This window comes from Galeopterus variegatus, unplaced genomic scaffold, assembly GCF_000696425.1.
Source record: "Galeopterus variegatus unplaced genomic scaffold, G_variegatus-3.0.2 Scaffold348, whole genome shotgun sequence".
In the NCBI taxonomy this organism is placed as follows: Eukaryota; Metazoa; Chordata; class Mammalia; order Dermoptera; family Cynocephalidae; genus Galeopterus; species Galeopterus variegatus.
Window position 1 is genome coordinate 359246 of NW_007726459.1, and position 16384 is coordinate 375629.

The 16384-nt window shown below is 44.4% G+C and overlaps 1 protein-coding gene and 1 non-coding gene across 2 annotated transcripts in view; both read left to right on the forward strand.

Moving 5' to 3' along the window:
• The first annotated feature begins 8303 nt into the window (after positions 1 to 8303).
• The window catches only part of PLEKHA2 (pleckstrin homology domain containing, family A (phosphoinositide binding specific) member 2), a 41824-nt gene continuing 33743 nt past the window's right edge, over positions 8304 to 16384 (forward strand). Inside the window, exon 1 of the mRNA XM_008567817.1 lies at positions 8304 to 8488. Within this exon, the coding sequence (XP_008566039.1) occupies positions 8348 to 8488 (141 nt within the window). The 5' untranslated portion in view covers positions 8304 to 8347. The remainder of the gene's footprint in view (positions 8489 to 16384) is intronic.
• On the forward strand, positions 10555 to 10628 carry TRNAI-GAU. Its single transcript has one exon. It is a non-coding gene; the product is annotated as a tRNA-Ile (tRNA).

Consider the following 16384-nt stretch of genomic DNA (forward strand, 5'->3'; position numbering starts at 1 on the left):
CTTCACCAGTCTTTCTATTAAGCACTTTTCACACGTTATTTCATTTAATCCTCATGGTAACCTTTGAAGAATGTAAAGTGATTGTCTCCATTTTACTAATGAGGAAATAGGCCCAGAAGAGTTTAGTAGCTTGTCCATATTTGAATCCAGGCTGTCTGACTCTAAAACCCAGGGTCCTTCACTTCACTGTCCCATGTCGATAGGTAACTGAAATCAGCACATCCTTCTTAGTGGTCATCCTCTTGCAAAAGTTTCGTCAAAAATTCTCATACTGATTATTGTCACCTGCACATCCTTCTTACCACACCCAACCCCTCCTCCTTTCCTGAATCAAGAGACTGAGCACACGTCTTTCTTTCGACAGACACACCCAGGCCGTTTACACTTTCCCTCTGGCACTTTGCAGAAGACTAGTAGACAGGAGACAGGAGATATAATGATGTTTTCTTTTCATTCTCTTAGTGCCCATGTTTTAGGGCTTTCTGGTTGACAAAAAAAAATTTTTTTTAATGGTTGACAAATTTAAAGTGAAGATTATAGCTCCAGCATCCTATGCAGCTATTGTGAAGCCTTTCAGTAAAACTGAATTCCTTGTGTCTTCTAAGTCAGCGGACTTTCACGATTCTGAAAGTTGGAGATCTCAGCTTTTATAGGCTGTTTATAAACCAAACGTGGCTGCTCGCCTGCTCTGGTGATCTTTCTGGTGGAGATGGTCTAATGAGCCGTCAGCCACAGACAGGCCTTTGTTTCCTACAGGCTCCAGCAACCACATTTTCTTTGAACGTTGATGAGGCTGCTGTTAAGAGAGGTCATGAGTGTTTAAAATATTTTATTGTTTTTGGCATCTTTATTTCAATGGAATCAATTTTCAGTTACTGCTGTCTTTTCCCTAATTTTTTTTCATTAAAAATTCCTTCTCGAGTGTCTCTTACCCTCACCCCCTGTTCTGGAATCCAGTGGGGCTGGGGCTGTGTCAGCATCCACACGGCGCCCCCTCCGAGCCGCCCCGTTCCTGTGGGTGTTTGCATTCTTGGCCCCGCACTTCCACTGGGGACATGTTCTCAGTACATTCCCTTCTCGGTCACATTCTCTTCCTGCCTTAGACTATTGGGATTTTGCTCTCATGACAGTTTCCAAATGCAGCGATCTTCCAGCAGTAGGAAGTGGATGCTCCCACACTTCCTAAGTTAAAATCTTTGACCCATTTTCAGTGATGTGTCGTGCAGTGGCTGTGCTTGTGCTGCTGCTGCTGCTACCGGCCGCTGGCACTGCGGGGGCTCTGTGGCGCCCCGGCACACACTTAACGTTTGCTGCGAGTCTAAACACACGTGAGCTCTCTGTTGACATGGCCCACATGTATTGTTGCAGTAGTCAAGTGACTACTCTTAACTCCCTCAAGTCTCGTCTGCTGTATTTCAGACCTTTCTGAGAACTTTGATATCTGGAGCAAAATCCCAGCAATTCCCTGTCCTGCCAACACAGAGTAATGTGAAAGAAAAATCTCTAAATTTTAAAAAAGTAATTTCTTTTTTTTTTTCGTTTTTGAACTGAGATCGTAGTAGATTATTTTGTAGTAGCTTATTTTATATTGGGGCCAGTACCATTTAAGGCTTTATCTATATTATCACCTTCTTTATTTTTACTTACCTCAACGTTATCACAATAGAAATATGAATCTTCCGTATTTCACTCTATTCTTTCTTCTTTCTCCAAACTATATTGTCTGTCTTAAAAATCAAGAGTGTTGACACAGCAAACCACAGCTTTCATGCCTTAATAGTTCTGTAGCTTTTCTTTAAAAAAATCAGTCTGTCCATCTTTTCATTCATCCATCCAGCCATTTATTTAAAAATGTCAGCCCCATCTCCCAAGTTTCAAGAAGGAAAACTCCACTGGGTGTTCTTATCAGGGTCCCCGTTTCCTTTTCCCAGAGTGCTGGTGGGGCTCAGGCCTGGTGGCAGTAAAGGAACACAGCCATCGGCTTGGGCCTGCATATTTGGTTGGCCCCAAGGACATGGGCTCCTCTTAGGAAGACCAGAGAGTAAGAGCAGTGGAGAGGCTGAGGCTCTCTAAGAGGATGTGCAATAGGAAACAGGAGACCCAGAAAGGTTGGAAAGAGCTAAAGCTGTCTGGGCAGGCAGGTATCTGGCTTTTGGGTCATTGTGATGTGTGAGAGATTGATTTACTAGATTTATGTCTTTGAAATACCAAAAAAATCCCAAGAAAGCCATAATGTAGGCAAGGTATTGTTTGTGGACTCAGGAAGATTGAGAAATTCTCAGTTTCAAAACTTACACACTGGGGCTGGGAATGTGTGTAGAATTAAATAGTTTTTTCTCCTGCTAAATAAAGTAACATGTTCCCTGCAGAAAATTTGGGAAAATATGGAAAAATATGTGGAAGTAAATGAAATTTATCCGTAACACATAGATAATAACTGTTAATATTTTAGTGATTATATATCCAGTCTTTTAAAAAAAATCCATACGTAAGAATGCAAACATAATATTTAGATGATTGAGATCATATTATTCATATCATATTTTATATCTTAAAAAAACATGGTGTGGTGAGTTTCTCCCTAGTTCATTAAAACTTACTTGAAAACACAGCTTTTTAATGATTGTGTAATATTTCCTTATGTGAACATTCCATAATTTATTTAATTATTTCCTAATCATTGGGACATTCAGGGCATTTCCAACTTTTTGTTATTATAAATTCCATTGCAGTTACCACTTTTTACTTTAATCTTTATTTGCGTCTTTGTTTATTTACTAGAGTGGAATCCTAGAAGTAGAATTACTGGGTGCAAGGGTGTGAACATTTTTAGTTGTCTTGTTACATATTGCCACATTACTTTCTAGAAAGGTTCATACTCCTATCCCTAGTATATAAGAATCCTAGTAAATTTTTTCAAGTGGATGGCATGTTTTAAGTAGCAATCTTCCCTGATTGTTTTAGCCCCTCTATTGCCTCTGTCTCCCATCTGAGGTATGTTCTGTTTTCTTAAGGTCTTGGTCCCAGCGGTCTCCTGTATATTATGAACCTGATAAAAGTCTCAATTCCTAGGGGTACTTTTATTCTTGGCTTGAATCTCCAGTGGTGGAACCCAAGGCATTGAAATGGGCAGTAAAAGAGATAGATGTTCTGGGCAGAGATACGTCCTTGTTCCACTTTTCATTCTAAGTTAGGCAGCCACTGACTTTCCCTTCTGTGAACTTCTAGTCAACTGGCAAATGCTGGGCAGGAATCTCTGTTTATTTGCCATTTAACCCACTTTCTTCTGCTGATTAATGGGTAACTCCATGCAAACTCACTTTCTTTCTCCAAGTTTCACTTTTACCACATATTAAATGTTTAACTTATTTTCATTTATAGCACATGCTTAGGAAATTGTATTTAACTGAAGAAACCTGTATCATATAAAACTTCGCTCTTATTTTACTTTCCATTAAAATACATCATTTAGGTGTTTGAATTATGTGTGGCCATGTTTTGGTCTGGTTTAATGCATGCATGCTCGTGTGTGCCTGCGTGTGCACGTGTGCGTATGTGTGAGGGTATTTCAAAATGTTTGTGGAAAGATGGAATTAAAAGATAAGGGGCCGGCCAGGTAGCTCAGTTGGTTAGAGCGTGGTTTTATAACGCCAAGGTCAAGAGTTCAGATTCTCATATTGGCCACCAAACAAATGAAACAAAACAACAACAACAAAAAGATAAGATGTCATCGGGAGAAAAATGAAGTAAAAAAAAAGATAATTCGAATTTTTCCATGAACTTTTTGAAGACCCCCTCATGTGTGTATGTTAGTGTATGTATATGTACGTATGCGTGTGAGTGAGAGAGAGAGATTATGTGCACATATACTTTTGATTTGCTTTTAACAAAGTCCGGGAATGTAGATGAAGTAGGAAACAAAAAAAGTTCAGTCTTACTAGTCGTTATTATTTATTTGAAACTAGCAACAGTTTAAAATAATAACATTCAACGTAGGTATGATGGTAACAATATATGGCTGGTTGCAATATAAATAACATTTTGAGAAAGTAATAGGTTTCAAGATTTATAAAAGATCATAGCCTATGATCTAATCATATTATTACTTGGAATTTATACTCCTTCTGTGTAAAAGAATAAACAAAGCATGAAAGTGTGAATTTTCGTATTACTTACAATAGTGAACAATTGGATATAACATAATAGGCTAATCATAGATAAATGTTTAAGTAAAATATAGCAAAACCAATCCATTAATGTTATGAAATCATTATAAACAATGACTATAAAGACTATGTAGCAACATGGAAATTGTTTATGATATCATTTTAAGTTTAAAAAGGGCAATTATGTGGATAGGAACATGAAAAAGTTTGCAGAAGTGAAAACTGTTGGCTGGAGTGATTTTTAAAAAAAATTCCAGCATTGTTATATTATGATTTTTGTACTAAAAACAGAAAACATCAGGGAGATTTGGCATGCTTTGGAAAGACAGGGCACTGAGAAGGCTGGACAGAGGTCCCCACAAATATTCTGTGATCTTTTTTAGCCATGTGTTGTGAGGGCCGGGACGCTACTTGCTTGATAGTTTGGTTATGGTATTAGATCAGAGGTGAAGGGCCTAGTAGAGGGGTGTCTAGTGCTCTAACTGGCATGGACACTTTTCATGTTGTCCCAGTAGATTGGCAGGGGGGCTCTGTCAGGATGTCGGGCCCAAGGCTTACCTTGGGTAAACTACCCTTACGTCTCTCCCCACCCAATATTTTTACACTGGAGAGTTCAGGTTAAAATGAAATTTAAGATTTTGGGGAGTTAGGAAACAGTTTAAAACTATGTCACCGGAAGAGTGTTATGTAGTTGGTAAAGGCGTTTTGAAACTTGGCCTTGGTCTTAGTCAGGGAGTTTTGGGGTGACAGTACACATCAAGTTGTCTTCTCCCCTTCGGTACCACTTGCTGGCACTCCCCTTTTGCTTCCCTCACTGCCCAGTTGTTAGTGGAGATAGGGTCAGGGTTAGGGGATAGGGTGGCAGAGTTAATTTTCCAGAGGCCTCCGAAGAAGAGCAAGAGCCAGGAAGCATTTGGAAGATGATCGTGACATGGTTGAAGGGGCAAGGAGAGGGCATTTGGGGGCCTGGGCAGCGGGCTCTGTGCATCAGATCTCAGCAGGTGTGACAAGGGACATACAGATGAGATTAAATGAACTGTCAGAGGATTGGGGCTTCGGACCTCAGGTTTGTGTTTTGTGCAGTGTCTCTTCAGTTTGCGCTCCTGCGTAGGTCGGCTAGTTATAACCACATTTCCGTGCGATGCTCGGTTCTCCTGCAGCCGAGCCTTCCCCCACCTCCCACGTTCCTGAGCTCTGTGACTCAGCTGCTTTTCAGGACATCCGAGCAGCTTTTTTTTTTTTTTTTTTCCTGGGATAGAGCCACAGTCAGGAGATGTTGTACCCAGTCCTTTTGCTCCATGACGGGTCTCCTCCCACGCATGGATCCATGCAAGTGGGACGTCTCCTCAGCAAAAGTAGACTTTTGGAGGGTTGTGGAAAGAGCAACTTCTTCAGGAGATGTTGTACCCAGTCCTTTTGCTCCATGACGGGTCTCCTCCCACGCATGGATCCATGCAAATGGGACGTCTCCTCAGCAAAAGTAGACTTTTGGAGGGTTGTGGAAAGAGCAACTTCTCTAGCCTGACTGGAGAAAAAGACAGGCGTTGGTTAGTCCTGCAGGCTGAAAGGGGGTATTGGAAAGCCAGCACTAAGTTGGACACTGTGCTTACAGCTGTGTCTAGGGACAGTCAGCACTGTCCTCTCACTGCAGTTTGTATATTTTCTCTTAGAGATGTCACAGGGGTAGCAATAGTCCTGCAGCCTGGAAGTTCTTTGTGACTGGGTTGGCATCAAGGGGACTTGCATAGTTTTCTTGAGTGAGGGTGATCTCCGTCGTCCTGACCAGACGTCTCTGCACGCTCACTGGAAGGCTGGCCCAGCCCTTCTGCTCGGGACTGCTATTCTCCCTCATCACCTGTGGGGAAGCTCCTTCCCCTACACAGTGCCAGGCCTCTCTCTTGCCATCTTTGCTAGAAGACTTGAAGCTTTTCCGATGGCATCTCTGCCTAACTCTTGGCATGTACCCATCTTTTCCTTTTCCTGAGCTCAGATTTGCCCAGTTGTGAAGCTGGAGCTGGGACAAAGGCACTGAGAAGTGAAGCTCTGTCTGCAGCGCCTCTGACGCGTGGGGCACTGCTTTGGGCAGGGGCTTCCTCCTTCTCAGCCCTGGCCATTGACCTCTGCCTCTTCCTTGTGCTCTGCCGTCTTTTCTAAACCTCCTCTTTCCACTTTTTGTACTCTTCTCACCTCCTCTTGTACTTCTCTTCTTTTACTTTTTTCCCTGCTACATTGTTTCATCTTTGCCCTGTTTCTGGAGTACTCTGCTCTTTCGTCCCTGATCACTGCCCACTGAGTGTCTGTGGGACCTCCTGACATGTCCCCCGATGGCTGTGTCTTCTGTCCGCCTTGGAATTCTGGCCTGACCTTATCTCAGTCAAGGGATTCACTGTTCACTTGTATCCTTGAGTGTGTGCATGCGTGAATGTGTGTGTGTGGCACTTTCTTCCTGGGGCATCCTCAACACTGCAGGGTACCTTGTGGGGGTGGGAGAGAAGAAAGCACACCGCCAGCCACCACCCTTAACATTAGCCTGGTCTCGTGGAGTGTGTCTCCTGCTCTGGGATGTGCCTTCGTCTGGGTCTGGAAGTCTAGGGCTGTGGTGTCTCTAGCTACTTGCTGACCCGGTGTCACGTCGTGGGGATAGACTTAGCCAGCCTTCTCACAGCTTTGCTTGGCTGTAGAATAAGGGCCTCTGTGGGCTTGGTCGCTATGACTTTTGCTCTGTTGGAGTCATTCAGGGCTCAGTAAGGGTGGACTCTTGTTGCAAGTCTGAATGTCATGTGGTGTTCTGCAACTCTGTGAGGCCCTTGCCCCATTCTGCACTGTGTGTGCATCCGATTTGGTGTCTGTTCTTGTTGAAAGGTTCTCATCCTCCTTGGGGGGGAGAATAGAGCCCCTGCCCTTTCCTCTGGCTCTTGAGAGACGCCCAAGGAAATGAGGAAGAGGAGGGCGGCCGGCTTGAAGGTGCAGCTCTTCTCATGTCCCTAGAGACCCTGTTCTGGAGCCAGTGGAGGGGTTCAGGGCTTGGGACTTTCTCCTCATTCCTCATTCTTTAAACTGGAAGAGACTTTGGGCACTGAATTAGTCTGCTCAGGCTGCCTAATAAAGTACCACGGTCTGGGTGGCTTACACAACAGAAAGTTAATTTCTCACAGTTCTGGAACCTGAAAGTCCAAGATCAAGGTGTCAGCAGGGCTGATTTCTTCTCAGGGCCGTGGGGAAGGACCTGTTCCAGGCCTCTCTCCTTGGCGTGTAGGTGGCTGTCTTCTCTCAGTGTCCTCACACGGTCTTCCCTCAGATTTCCTCTTCTTACAAGGATACCAGTCACGATGATTAGGGACCACTCTGATGACTTCTTGTTAACCTAATTACCTCTTTAGAGATCCTGTCTGCATACACAGTCACGTTTTGGGGTACTGGAGAGTAGGGCTTGAGAGGACACAGTTTAGCCAGTGACAGTAACAGTGAAGTGAGGTGTGTACTGCTGGGCTAGGGCTGAGGGAGGTGGTCTTGCCCCAGGCTGCAGGGACCCTCGCATTTAGCCCTTGAACATTCATGGAGCTGGAGGGGCTGCCCTTTCCGACTGAATTCCTGGCACAGTTTTATCTAGGTATTTGAATTGGAGCTTAAATTTTTTCTGAGATAGTTTCTTCATGTATAAAATTGAGTTATGACCCACAGAGTAATAATAATAGCTATTGTTTATGAAGTGCTTACTATGTGCTTAGCACTTAATTCTCTACCAAATTCTGTTGAGGTTTAGGTACTATTGTTATCCCATTTTACAGATGCAGAAACTAAGGTGCAGAAAGGTTAAATATTTTGTGGTCATACAATTAGTAAGTGTCCGTAACTGAAATTTGAACCCAGGCCCCTGATCTAAAGTCTAGGCTTATATCCCTATGGCTGGCACATAGGAGAGTCTTGGGAAAGTTAGTTGAATACAAGCTAACAGATTTGGATGCCTGCATACACAGTTGGTAGAGGTGTCCTTGGTCTGGTTGGGGTGGAACATTTGGTGGCTTAAGGAAGGAAGCTGAAGAGGGAGAGTCCCAGCCCAGCTTCCCGCAGATGTGAGTCAAGCCGGGGAGAGGGTTCCTGCAGGTCCTGCACCTGTTTCACCCCCCTTCTCACCAGCAACTCCCTCCTGCCACGCAGGGTGATGTGAGCAGAGCCCAGGAATGCCTTATGTGGATCGGCAGAACCGAATCTGTGGGTTTCTGGACATCGAGGAAAATGAGAACAGTGGCAAGTTTCTGCGGAGGTACTTTATTCTGGACACCCAGGCCAACTGCCTTCTCTGGTACATGGACAACCCCCAGGTGAGAGGCTGAGTGGGAGGGGGCGTCTGGCTGCCTTTCAATGCCTGGGAGGAATGCACATGGGATTAGCCTCAAGGGCTTCATCTCATGCTGGTTAGTAAGCAGAGAAAGCTCTGCAACACACACACGCACACACACACACACACACCCATCTCAGATCTTAGCTTGGGGAGAAGGAAGCTCTCCTGACCCTGGAGATCTGGTGTCTTTTCTCCTATGGAGGAATTTAACACTTGCAAAAGTCAGGTGGAGGAGGCCAGCCAGGCTGGATCCAGGCTCTCTAAGGCATGGCTTGTTCCTGTCATCTCTCTAGTTAGGGCTGTGGTCTGGTAGCTGCTCCTGCTCTTCCAGTCTGGGGCCCCTCCCCAGCAGAGAATGTGACCTGGTTCCCTGTGCTGGATGGATGTTGGACTTCTTTGGTCTTCTCAAGCAGGGAGTCATAGAATCCTGGGATGGTGACCTTGGAGGTTTCCCAGTTTTGCTTCCTCATGCTGCAGATGAGAAGACTGAGTCTCAGAGGTAGCAGTTGACTTAGACAAGGACACAACCAGAATTAGGTGACTTGCTTAGCATATTGTAGAGGTCTGCCACAAAGATGGGGGCGCACCCACATTTCATGGCTGTGCCTGGGAGTCCCTGAAGTCATCACTGGTCTGGGAAAAGTTGCTCTCCCCTGATTTGGGATCGCACGTCTTTTTTTATTCTGGCACTGAGTGCTGTTAGTGCTCTCCTTGCCACTGCCTTGGAGCAGCTGGTGGAATGAGGCCACAGAGACTGGCATGGCCCTGGAACAGCAGGATCATGTTGGGATGGACAAGGGCGTGGGGGCTGGGATTTGGCTCTGGTTCACAGGCGTGGGAGGAGGAAAGTCTGTGTGTTAGGGGATGATTCCTGCTGTAAGAAGTGATGTGGAAAAAGAGTTGTGTGAGTCTCTAGGTCATTATCTGGGGACTAATCCTCTAGAGGCTTTTGGCATTTGTCGTCTGGATTCAGTGGCTGAGAGAAAACGCTGTAGATGCAGAAAACATACTCAGAGAGTCAGCTGCTGCTAATTGTCTTCTCCAGGAAAGACTCAACCCGGAGTAGTACCATGTTCCGTGTTTCACCCCATGTCCCTGATAAACCTGCCACTTACTTCCATTTGAAGTGCTGGGTATTCAGAGTGGACCCTCCGTGGGGACACTTGCTGCACCCCGACTTAGCCTGGAATGCCTGTCTGTCCTTGTGCTTGGTCCTGGTTTGCCTTGGGGCCCTGCTGTGTTGTTCTGCCTGCCTTTGCTCTGCACAGGGGCCCACAGCTGGGTCAACAGATCCGTTGTGAAAGGAAATAGCATTTAAGGTACCTCTTTCCCACTGTTGGAGGAACTTGGAATTAAGTCTTTGTTGCCAGTGGACTTGGCTTCTGGCACATGGTGATGAGCCCTGTGTGACCCGTGGTCCCTGGGTCTTACTGTTCCTTTTTCCATTTTCCCCCTTTGTATACCTCCTCCTACTCATCTGCCATGTTAGCTCAAGTAATTTGAATGGACTTTGGTCTCAATTTACCTGCTTCACCCCATGCTTCCCTACTAAGGCTATTCTTAATACAAATTCAGTTACTTGGGGAATCCTGCCTAGCTGTTGCCAGCTGCAATCCTCTCCTGAGGGCTGGACTTTTCTTCATATCCTGGGCCACAGACTGTGAGTCTTGCTGTCAGTGAAAAGTCACCCAGGACCACAGTGTCACCATGTTAGATCTTGAGTGTTGCCAGTTGTCAGGATTTCCCTCACACTGACCTGCCCTCTGATTCGATTGTCACTTGGGCCCATACTTGCACTAACCTTGGAAGCTTTGGCCTGGGCTGCCTTCTAGCTCTCTGGGGTCAGCTCTGCAGCAGGTCCCACCCTGCCTAGGGCAGCCTCCTGTGCTTTCCTGCCAGCTGAGTTCTCAGGATGCTCTTTGTGGTAGAACTGGTTTGAATTACCAAATGGAACTTGTGGCCCAATGCTGAGAATTCTTTACATTTTTCCAGAAAGAAGTAGATTTCAGTTGGCTTGGCATATGCCTAAGAAGGAAGAGTCAGATGGGCTGGTTAGCTCAGTTGGTTAGAGCGTGGTGTTGATAACACCAAGGTCCAGGGTTTGATCCCTGTACTGGCCAGCTGCCAGTAACAAAACAAAACAAAACAAAACAAAAAAAGGAAGAGTGTTGCTGTGACATAGCAGTAGTTCAGAACATTTTACGTCTTCAGTTGTTGGGTAGTTCTTCATTGTGTTAATGGCCAAACAACCACTCCAGATTTGAAAATGGATGTTCTGATAAATTGTGAAATGGTATTAGTGAACATTTATTACCATGTGGCAAGCACAGTTCTTTGGGCTTTCGTTTCATTCTGAAAAGTCTAATTGGTAGGTATTTTTGTCCTTATTTTAAAGGTGAGGTAGAGAGGGGAAGAAATTTGCCCCTAGTTACATAGTAAGAAAGTGGCAGAGCCAGACTCTAACGCTGGCAGTCTGACTCCAGTGTCCCTGCTGTTATTGCTAAGAGACATTCATCTCAGGGTTGCTTGGGAGGAAGGAAAGCCTGCAAAGGAAGTCTCTGATTAAGAAAGAGAAGCCAGAGGACTCTCAGGGCTGGGAGGTCCTAGAGGGCAGGGAGCTCATCTGGTTTGGCTTTTGATCCACAGTTTCCAGCATTTGTTAAAAGTGTGCTCATTGGATGAATGAATGAACAAACTGAAGAGGGCCAGGTGAGGAGGTTGTGAGAAAGCAGGTGCTAAATCTTTAGTTCTAGCACCCCTTTCCTAAAAGTGTAGGTGGAGGTGTAGCACTGCATAATCTTTGGAAGGGGCGAGATCAGTTTTCTTGAGGCTGAGGAACTCTTGGATAACTATTAAATTTGTCCTCGTTAAATAAAGGTAAAACAAACAAACAAATAATCAAAAAAAGAAAGCATGCCCTTAGGAAATGTAGAGTGCCTGATATTGCTTTCCTGGGATTAGGGAGAGGGCAGAAGGTGAACGGAAGTTCTGCAGAGGGGGGCACACTGGGGATTTTGATCTGTCCCTGTGGAGAGAGGCATTATAAGGAAAAGGAGACCCCTGATATGATATCGTAGTTATTTAATAGTCATTAATAAGCAGGGGATTTTCTGAACCCAGCTCTCTGATCTTTGTCTATTTTAGCCACCTGGCATTGGTGCTCATGGAGCCTGTGTCTGCCACTACTGCTGCTGCTGCTATTACTAACGATAGCTTAATTTACTGAGTGGTTACCGTATTCCAGCCATTGGGTGAAATGCTTTACATATATTTTCTCATTAAGTCCTCTCAATAATCCTGGGACCTAGGGACTGTGACCATTTTGTTCAAGGTCACACAGCATGTGGTAAGTGCAGAACTGGATCTGGAGCAGGTCTGTCTGAATCCAGTCTGTCCTCTTCACTTTTGTCTGCTTCTTTCCTCCTACTGATATTTGCACTCAGTCCTGTGCCAGGTCCTGTCGACGAAGGTGAGTGAAAAAATTCAGTGAGTTTTTGCCACCAGGAAACTTCAAGTTTAGTTGGGGAGATGAAAACAACACACTGAAAACTATAGTGCTAATAATCCCAGGACATCATTATAGCAAGATAGCATATCATTTAAGTTGTCAACGCCAGTGCCCAGGTGCCAGTGTTTTGATTGGAGGAGAAGGGGTTATGGTTTTCCTTTGTTGCTGCCCATAGGAAGAAGATGGAGAGCCCGGAGGTGGATTCTCATGTGGAGAGCTCCCAGGCCTGGGAGACAAGGGATCATGGTTGCAGTCTTGGCTCTGCCATTAGGTCGATTTGTGTCTTAGTCCAGCCATTTATCCTTGAGGAGGGGCCCTCTAGGTGATCCTTAACGTGGCTGTTAGCACTTCATTTCCTGAGGGCCTGAGAATAGAGGGGGTCCTGGAGTTCAGTATCATTATTGAGCACGTTTGCTCACCTCATCCAGCGTACCAGACACTCATCCACATGCTGAGGCTACAGCATGGACAAGACAGTCTTTGCCTTCATGGAGCTGACCCTGCAGGTGGGAGGCGGCAGCAGATCCAGGTCTTGAAGGATGGGTGGTCTTAGAGGAACTTTTGCTGCAAATTATTCACGCCTGTAGAATATTTTGTGGGTTTCGAAGTGTTTTTACTTACATCATCTTGTCTGATTGTTCTGCCTGCCCTGTCCTAAGCACGGGTGCAGAGGAAGAGGAAGGTGTTCTGAGTGAGGGAGACACAGTCATTTTGGGGGCAGAGGAGGGAAGGTAAGCTCACCTGGCTAGAGGGGTGTGTAAGGTCGAGGTCCCCAGAAGAAGGCCCTGAGAAGAGGAGTCAGGTGCTGAGACAATGATTTGTTGGCAGGTTCTTCATTAAAGAAATGTTCCCGGGGAGACTGTTAAGAGAGCTGGGGAAGGAGGACAGGGAGAGGTGGGAAGCCCGACAAGGGTGTGGGCTCAGGCAGGAGTCACAAGGGTAGGTTTTAGCCTGGGCCTGTGGGGAGCTCTGGGATGATTCTGCTTCAGAGCTGTCCCAAGGGAGCTGGGCTGTCATGTACCCACACTGGACAGTCAGTGGCTCTGGCTCTATAGCAAGTGTGGGCAGAATGGCTTCCAGCAGCCCAAAGACAGTCCCTTGAAGCAGAGCCGCAGTTTCTGGGAGGCCATCGACAGTGTCTGCAAGCAGGGCATACAGTGGGGGAAGGTTTGGAATCAGAATGCAGCATGGGCCAGGTACAGCCTTGAACGTCTGGCAGAATTTAGAATTAGTGTGGTCAATAAAGGAATCAAGGTTTTCATGCAGGCATGGTGACACTAAGCCAATATAGGACAAAACCCATTAGCCAGAAAGGACGCCTATAAATGGAAAGGTTCGATGTTACTGGTTGTAGCATTTAAAAATCAATATGCTGACAATACCAAGCAAACAATTCTTTTTGTTTCTTATCGTAGTAAGAATATTTAACTTGAAATCTCCCCTTTTAACACATTTTTAAGTGCACAATACCATATTGTTGACTATAGGCACAGTGCTGTACAGCAAATCCCTAGAACTTACTCATCTTGCATGCAAACAAACAATTCTTGAATAGAAACGAACATTGGCTGAATTTTCCTTAAAATGTTACTATGATATTATGGCACTAGCACTTGTATTTTAAGTTAATGTTGGTCCTTGTCATGACAGAGGAGATGAAATTCCTTACTTAGTGCTGCTCTGCTTAACTATAGTGACCTGCAAAGTAGCTGTGTTTAAATTGCAGAGCAACAGTGATGTTTTACCCCTGTAATGCCCACTTGGTTAAGTACTTGCAGAACTCAATTATATGACCCTGAACAGAGTGTGAACAGAAGTATGGAGACAATACTGCACTAGATTGTTGTTTTTGTCAAATTTACTCTGTAAAATGTATGTTTTCTCTTTTTCCAAAAAATACTTAGATGCTTTTAGTTTCTAAAGGCCATGATGTAAATTATGGATCATCATAATATCCAAAAAGATTGTCTCTTACTCTGGGACCTCAATGAAAGCTCTTTTCTTTTTTCTTTCCTTTTCTTTTCTTTCTTTCTCTTTTCTTTTTAAAAATAAGCTGAAAGCAGTTCTTCCTATTGATAGGGGCAAAGAGCTTTAGCAGTGTTGACAACAAAATGGATGTTTGGCTGCATGTTAGTAGGAAGAATAGAGAAGTGTGGGAGGAGATCGTATTAACATACAATGTGTGATGGACAGTAGTGTTGTCTCAAAGGCTAGGCAGAATTGGTGTTTGTTTGCTTGTTTGCTTTCGGTGGCTGGCTGGTATGGGGATCCAAACCTTTTGAGCTTGGTGTTATAACACCATGCTCTTATAACAACTGAGCCAACTGGCCAGCTGTCGGTGTTTCTTAAAAAATTACATTTTCTGTATCAGAAACCTCCCTAAGCAAAATTTGACTAAAGTCCAGTGATATTTAAAAGATTTTTGCATCATATGCTTCAACTTGTCAAAATGCCAAGAACCAATAAATAACTTTCTTTAAAATATGGGCAAGGGCTGGCCAGTTGCTCAGTAGGTTAGAGTGTGGTGCTGATAACACCAGGGTCAAGTAAAGTCCAGTGATATTTAAAAGATTTTTGCATCATATGCTTCAACTTGTCAAAATGCCAAGAACCAATAAATAACTTTCTTTAAAATACGGGCAAGGGCTGGCCAGTTGCTCAGTAGGTTAGAGTGTGGTGCTGATAACACCAGGGTCAAGGGTTTGCATCCCTATACGCCATCTGCAAAAAAATAATAAGTAGAAGAGCAATATGTGCACATAGTGCGAAATTCAAAATGTGGGAAAATTGATGTAGTGACAAGTTTGTCCCTCCCACTCCCATCCCCCAGCCACATTCTCCTTTTAACAGGGGCAACCAGTATTACCAGTTTCTTGTGTGTCTGTCCAGGGGTATTCTCTGCATATACAAACATCTTGATAACTTTCAGATCTTCAGCAGTTGTTTGGGCAAAGTGTTTTTAATTCATAGAGTAGCTGTAATTAGTGTATTAACTATGCACGTACACACACAGTTTCAGGGGTTAAGTAGAATTGCTGATGTACTTTCACCTGTTTTGCATTAGAATAAGAATGCAGAATCCTTTGGGGAAAAAACCCCAAGAGAAGATTTTAAGTGATAGATACGTACTTACACCAAATATAAATTCTGCTAAAGGTAAAGTTATTATTAAGCTAAAATTTTTAGAGTTAAAATTATGTGTGGGCTTAAGAGTTAACATAAAATACTATAAGGGCAATTTTGTTTTATGTATTTTCTATAGTAATTTTATTTCTTAAACAATTCTTGTCTTTATAACAGGATGTACTTTGTCTAAATTTAGAAGAATTAAAAACTAAGAAGCACTTTGGGAAATCATGTTAACAGTTAGCACTACTTGGTTTTAGAGTCCAAGCAGCTAAAGAGATAGAAGCTATGAGACTTAGCAGAGGTTTTATTGTTGCAAAACCGTGATGCCTGTTCTAAGTTTTCTTGAATCTTGCTGCTATATTTTGTTTTAGATTTTAGTCTTTAACATTTGTTTAATTTATCTGTTGTATGCCTCTATATATTTCTATATTGAATTGTATGTCAAAGAATGCCATTTTACTAAAATTGTCTCTAAGGCAGAGCAGGCTGTTGTGTGTTTGCGAGCAAGGCTGCATGTTAGATTTTGCTTCAGAGCCCATTTTTATTAGTTATGTCAAGTGAGCACAGGACAACATAATGAATTAATTAAGAAGATAGCCATTTCTGAGCCTCCTGTCCTCATCTGTATATATGGAAATGATATCGTCTCTCTGAAGTAGTGACTGTGAAGATTAAAGCAGTGTTTGAGAAAGTGCTTTGATAAACTCTAAAGTGCTGCAGAGATGTTTGTTAAGAAGGTTGTTCTGGCAGTGACATCAAGACGTGTGGGGAGGCGGGGAGAGCTAGAGCTGGAGAGGACAGCTGGGAGTTTGTCACAGAGCTTCCTGATATGTGTGGGGTGGGGATGTGGTTGGAATGGGGAGGAAGGGACAGGTTTACAGGCATGTGAAGAAGGTGGCGGGCTTGGGGACCGACCGAGGTGAAGTGTAGGACCTGGTTGGCTGGGGAGAGAATGTGGGGACCCTGGCAGAGATGGGGAAGTGGGGGTGATTAGAGGGTGGAGGGAGATGACACACTGCATTTGAGGCAAATGTGGGGGAGGCAGGGATGAAGAAGCGGGTGGAGGAGTGGGCTTATCAAGGTCAAGGCTTCAGAGCCATTCAGGTGGCAACTCTCGGAGTCCTGGGACTCACACATACCCCGCGGAGCATCTGGAATCCAGGCTTCTAAGCAGATCTCTAGGTCTCTGTCACCAGGCTTGGAAGAAGGAAGTAGAGGGAGCTGGGGTGTAGGGGCCAT